The sequence below is a fragment of the Mastomys coucha genome, unplaced genomic scaffold (genome assembly GCF_008632895.1).
Source record: "Mastomys coucha isolate ucsf_1 unplaced genomic scaffold, UCSF_Mcou_1 pScaffold20, whole genome shotgun sequence".
Lineage (NCBI taxonomy): Eukaryota > Metazoa > Chordata > Mammalia > Rodentia > Muridae > Mastomys > Mastomys coucha.
The window spans coordinates 53,870,577-53,877,061 of NW_022196903.1; the positions used below are offsets into that span (position 1 = coordinate 53,870,577).

General features: G+C 39.0%; 1 protein-coding gene across 2 annotated transcripts; it reads right to left on the minus strand.

Moving 5' to 3' along the window:
* Positions 1-745: 745 nt before the first annotated feature.
* Positions 746-1,852, minus strand: LOC116098989 (ATP synthase subunit gamma, mitochondrial). Of its 2 annotated transcripts, XM_031382039.1 has the most exons (2): positions 914-1,852; positions 746-876 (listed from the first exon to the last, which is right to left on the minus strand). In XM_031382039.1, exons 1-2 carry the CDS (start codon positions 1,801-1,803, stop codon positions 873-875), a joined length of 894 nt encoding a protein of 297 aa, XP_031237899.1. In that variant the 5' UTR covers positions 1,804-1,852; the 3' UTR covers positions 746-872. The 2 variants fall into 2 exon arrangements, with proteins under 2 accessions (XP_031237899.1, XP_031237898.1); XM_031382038.1 differs by having other exon boundaries at positions 749-1,852.
* Between the last annotated feature and the right edge of the window lie 4,633 nt (positions 1,853-6,485).

A 6,485-nucleotide genomic window follows, 5' to 3' on the forward strand; every position in this document is an offset into this window, starting at 1 on the left:
TAAATTACATCATGAATCAAATGGATATAACAGATAGCTACTGAATGTCCACCTAAACACACACACACACACACACACACACACAACAAAAACAAAAACAAAAAAAACCCTCTTTTATTTCAGTAGTCCATTGAACTTTCTCCAAAATTGATCACTTACTAAGACACAAAGGGAGTCTCAACAACATTATAAAAATTGCAATAATGTCCTACATACTAAATGACTACTAAAGGAATAAAAATAGACAGTAACAATAGAAATAACAGAAAGTACACAAACTCATAGAAGCTAAATAATACACTAATAAATGAAAATTGGGTCAAGTGAAAAACTCCAGGAGGAAATTTTAAATTTCCTAGAAGGAAATGAAAATGAAAACACTACATACCAAAATCGGTGGTCACAATGAAGGCAGTGCTGAGAGGAAAGTTTATTTTCCACTGAAACTAATGAAACAATATGAAAAGGTAATGCAAAGAGTCAATGAAACAGGGTTGGTTCATTGAAAAGATTAGCAATAATGGCAAACATTTAGTCAAGTTATTCAAAAGAGAAAGAAGACTTTAATAAAGTCAGAGGTGAAAAAGGAGACATTATTGTTAATATTGAAGATATTCAGAGGACAATAAAGGCATACTTTAAAATCTACACTCCATAAATTGCTTAATTCTTATTATGTCCTGCCAAACAACAAAAGCATTCCCTTCTGTAAATTTTATGAAGGTTGTTCTTTTTTTTTTTTTTTTTCACATTGTAAGTTGTTTATTGTAAGATAATTTACAAACATCCTGCTGTCTTTGTAACTCAGTGGACCAAGTTTCTTCTGACAATGACAGCAATCAGTTAAAATCAGCCTGCTGCGTTTTTCTTCTTTACCTCTTGTCTGAGGATGCAACTTGATTTTCATTAATCCAGAGCAGCAGCCCCAGAGATAATTTCGATCAGCTCCTTTGTGATGACAGCCTGGCGGGTGCGGTTGAAAGTCAATGTCAACTTGTCAATCATATCAGAAGCGTTCTTGCTGGCGTTGTCCATGGCCGTCATCCTGGCACTCTGCTCACTGGTGGTGGACTCCTTCAGGGAGTAGTAGATGAGGTTGGCCAGATTGTATTCCTGGTAATTCTGCAGCACATCAGCATCAATATCATCATAAATGCTCATGCTCTCAGCACTTGCAATGGTATTGAGAGAGAAGATGGGCTTCTCTTCTGTCTTATAGGAGATAACAGACTTGAACTGATTAAAAATGATAGAGCCTTCATCAAATTCATATCCAGAATTTAATAACTCAAGGGCAATGACTGATGCATCTCCAAAAGTAGGAGGCTTCCGTCCCACATCTTTGAATGACACCAAAAACTGATCAGAGTGAGTCCTATAAAGTATGCCCTTGATTTTTTCACCAACTCCTACAATCATAACTTCTTTCCCAGCTGCTGTGAGGGCAGCCACTTCATTCTTCATCTGTTTAGCCACTGAGGAATGAATAGCACCACAAAGCCCTCTATCTGAGGACACACCAATAATGAGGTGCTTCTTCTTGTCCTCGGGTCCCTTAATATCAGCCTTCTCATACAGAGCCAAGGAACCTGTTCCATACACTCGAGCTGGCTTCAGCTCCCGCTCAGCCCGGGCATACTTTGCAGCTGCCACCATCTTCATAGACTTGGTAATTTTCTGGATGTTTTTGATGGACTTCAGTCTCCTGGTAATATCTTTCAGAGTGGCCATGTTTCGAACTTGGATCCATTGCGGCTGCAGGGCACAGGCCGACAGCCCGACAACACTCGCCCGCGAGAACATGGTGGAACCTTGAAGGTCGGGCAGACGGGGCTCGAAGGTTGTTCTTAAAGTTTGAATGATTCCGTTTCCAGTGACCTAAGGACATATGTCAAAAGTCAGGCCTGGCTATTCTTGGGTTGATAAAGGTAACTGATATATGAATTTAGTAAAAGAAGCATCAGAATCCTGCTGGTCCGCCTCATTGTTTGAAACTGTCATGGCTGGCTTTTACCTTACCTGTCTTAAGTGTCCTCCCCCTGCCCTATGTTAGAGAACATAAGTCTTATTATATTCTTACTGAGGTAAGACTTTGGATTCTAGACACTTAAATGTCTACTAGGAAGATAAAACCTGGGAAATCAGAGTCAAAGGGGAATTCTTCAGTTAGCCTAAGGCTACCTAGCTCTCTCACTGTATTAACATCTAACCATGAGAGGCGTAATTGTGATACTATGTAAAACACAGAGAACTTGTCTGAGTGTTTATTTCATATATAACACCTTTTAGATTGGTGGTCTTAGCCTTCCTAATGCTCCAATACTTTAAAGACAGTTCCTCATGTTATGATGTTTCCCCAACCATAAAATTATTTTGTTGCTACTTCATAACAGTAATTCTGCTACTGTTATTATTAACCATAATGTAAATACTTTTGGGGATAGAGGTTTGCCAATGGGGTTGAGACCCACAGGACGAGAACCATTGTTCTAGATTGTTCAGTCAATTTTTTAGACAAAAACTAATCTATTAACTTTAATCTTTATATTCAAATAATTTTTATACAATCATATGCAGGCAAATTTCTCCCCTTTTACCTTCAGATGCAGATAGTAGGTAGATGCATAAATGGTGCTTTTCAGTACATACCTTTTTATAAGTGCAATTTCAATATATTTCATTACATTCACATACCCACATACCTGGCTCTTTACAGTAAATGTGTTTACTAAAAATGCGCTAGTGAGATAACTTCTAATTGTTAAATGGGTCATCAAATTTATGTGGCAAATGACTCCTTTCTTTAGTAGAATGTACTAGAAATGCATGAATATAAAAAGATCTACACCAAAATGCTACATTTATCCACTGCAGCCAAAGTTTGACACAGTTTGTATTCCTGTAATAATTTCTGGTGTCAATTTTAGGCAGTCATGTAACTAATTTAAAATTACTTCAATATTTTAAATTCTGATTTTTTAAAAAAGATTTATTTATTATTTGTAAGTACACTGTAGCTATCTTCAGACACTCCAGAAGAGGATGCCAGATCTTATTACAGGTGTTTGTGAACCACCATGTAGTTGCTGGGATTTGAACTCAGGACCTTTGGAAGAACAGTCAGTGCTCTTAACTGCTCAGCCATCCCACCACCCCTAAATTCTGATTCTTTAAGGTAAGATTGAGAAAGGAATTCATTGAGAGTACAGGATGACTTTCACCAAGTTCTTGTTCATTCTTTCCATTCTCATTCATTCCCAAGAGATCACATTAAAAGTATAAATAACCTTAAAAGTCCCCCAGTCTTGACAAATTTGAACACATGAAAATTTCAGTCTCTTTAAACTAGCCAATCTCTTTTAAAATATAAAGTCTCTCATCTGTGGGCTCCTGTAAAATCAAAAATAAATTTAATACTTTCTTACTTTAAGAGGGAAGAACCAGGCACAGTCACAATCATATCAAAGAAAACAAAACTTTAAAAGTGTAAATAACTAAACATCTAATATGGGAAACTCACTAAGAATATTCTGGGCTCCTCCAAGGGTCTTGGGTCATTTTCCTGGCTCTGTCCTTTACAACACATGTAGCTTGTCTTCTGAGCTCTGACTGGCTCCACCCCAAGGCTGCTGCTGTTCTTGGTGATTGTCTCATGCTACTGGCATCTCCAAGATGCTGGAGTCTATTCCTGCAAGTAGGATTAATTTTCACCAATAGATTCTTCTGTGCTCTTTTCATAGTGCCAATCCTCAACCTTTCTGCCTGTCTCATCACCCCTCGGCCTTCAACTTCTACTGAGACTGCACCTTCATCAACGGCCTCTCCTGGTCTCACCTAGTGCCAAGCCTGAGTTGCTTTCCATGACCCCTTCATCCTTCAAAACCAGTATCACCTGGGTAACTTTTACACTATCAGGTTTGGCTACCAGTGTGTGGTACAACCTTGGCCATCCCTGGAACACTACTTCTGTGTACTGAACTCTTAGGAAACACTCTCAAAAACTTTTCACCTCAGTGTTGTTGGTCTCTTCTTAATCACTGCTGATTTCTTCACTCCTGTGGACCAGAATCAAATATTACAGCAAAGCAAAGGCTTCACTTTAATAGTTCTTGTGTCTTGTTAATCACAGCTAATTCTTCATCCCCAGCTAACTAGTACCACAAAATCTTAATTTAAAATAGCAAGTAGCCCTGAAAGAGTCTTCGAACTTCTCTCTGAAACTTCTCAGGCCTCCATTGTTTGTATTGGCCTCAACATTCTTACCTTCCAAGCACCCACAGAATACCTCACAAAGTATTAAACACCTAATGACTTTTCTTGCCTGAAGTTCCAAACTGACATGTTTAGGCCTGTCACAGAAATATCCCAGAACTCTAGTTCCAACTTGTCTTAGTTATTGTTGTGATGAAATATCATGACCAAAAAGAAAGTTGGGGAGAAAAGAGTTTATTTGGTTTGCACTTCCACAGCACTGATCTGCAAAGGAAGTCAGGATAGTAACTCATATGGAGCGGGAACCTTCAGGCAGAAGCTGGTATAGAGGGTTTGGAGGGCTGTTGCTTTCTGGCTTGCTCCTCCCAGCTTGCTTAACCTTCTCTTTTATAGGACCCGGGACTACCAGCCTAGAAGTGGCACCACCCACAATGGGGCTGAGCTCTCCTCCATTAATCAATAATTTAAAAATGCCTTACAGGCCTGATATTATGCAGGCATTTTCTTAATTGAGATTCTTCTCCAATGACTACTAGCTTATGTCAAGCTGAATGAAACTATCCAGCATATCTAGTTTTAAAAAAAAAAACTTTTGCTAGGAAATCTTTATGAAATGTCAACAAAATTCAATTGGACAAATAATAATAATAATGTGTACAAATCTCAATACATGTTTTAAAAAAAAAATGACAAGTTGAGGGCTGCATGCAGCCCATGGCATGGTATTAGTGAACTGCCTTCGTTTACAGTGAACCCATAAGGGAGTGGTATGGCTCCTAAAGCCAGCTCTTCCAGTCTTCTAATGTGGTTTGGAGATCTGTGACTCTCCAGGAATCCTCTGCACCTTTAGCACCAAGTGGGAAGTAGGGAGTCCTCTGGCCTCAGGACCGAGCAATTGTAGTTTTCAGCTTCTCCAGAAGAAGACAGCATTGTTATGTCATGTTATGACATGTTATGTAAGACCATATTATGTAATCCAATCTAATAAATCTTTTTAAAAGTAATTTAAACTTCATTTTTTTCCCATATGGTTCTCTTTTGTCCTTATTTACCTGGGCTTTGGTAGAGTTTGTGGGGCAGCAACAGCAGGTCTAAATCATGGTGGGGGTTTTTAGTCCTTCTGGGCTTTCTGAGATCTATACCTGACTACCTTGCTCTGAATGGCAGAACTCCCTCAGTGATGCAGCTTGACATAGAGCTTGGAAAGCACATAAACATTGGAGGCACTTGCTTCAGAAATATCCCAGATAGCAGGGGAGACTAGAATGTTCTAAATGATGATGAATTTATTGATGCCCTTGTCCTTGGCATGTACCACTGGGTACAGTCTGTGGAGGGAATTGGCTTTTTATTTTTAGCCTGACTGTTGTTTCCTTTTTTTTTGTTATCTTGGAACCAGGACTGGAAAAGGGTAAATCATTTTAAAAGTCCATCTAACTATTCTATTGGTTCTGTTTCTCCAGAGAACCCTACTATAGGTATGTAGTTAACCTTTTTAACTTTGTAACAAGATTTAGGAAAAAGATCATATATATTATCACTTTAGAACTTTATAAAAGTTCATTTTCACACTGATGCCTCTGGAAGGGAGTGATTGAGACAATGCTTAAAAGGTTAAGTAATTCAGTACAAGAGAAAACAAAATGAAGAAGTGCCAGAAGTTCCAACAGAGCAGAGGCTAATCACAGAATCTAAAAAGTTCCAGTAGAACAAGATTAGGCAAGCAACCTGTGGACCATGAACCCTGTGGGGGTTAAATATCAGATATCCTATATAATAGATATTTACATTACAATTCATAACAGTATCAAAATTATAGTTATGAAGTAGCAACAGAATAATTTTTTGGTTGAGGGGTCACCATAACATGAGGTATTACAGGGTCACAGCATTGGGAAGGTTGAGAACCAATGAAAACAGTGCAGTATTAGTAAAAACTACTGAAGAAATCTAGGCTTACCATCCATCCAGGATCCTGTGGCTCCAGGGAAGCTAGTACTACTACAGTGAATGGAGATGTGATGGAGAGATGGGAAAGAGAGAGTATGTGGTGGAAAGATGGGAGAGAAAGTTAAGCCAAGGGGTTCATCCATTGTGGAGAGAAGTGGGACTGGAGATGCAACTGTGGTGAGGAACAGGTGTGTATGAGGAGCCTACACAACCACTTGGGGCCATGGTGATGTCCAGGCCTGGGCTGCAAACAAAGGTCATATCTGTCCTGATGTCTGTGACCCATTCTGCCACCAAAGGCCATCTGGATATTAGTGGTCTAG

Coding starts and splice junctions, on each gene's coding strand:
- LOC116098989 (XM_031382038.1), bottom strand. CDS start 1,803: ATGTTCTCGCGGGCGAGTGTTGTCGGGCTGTCGGCCTGTGCCCTGCAG.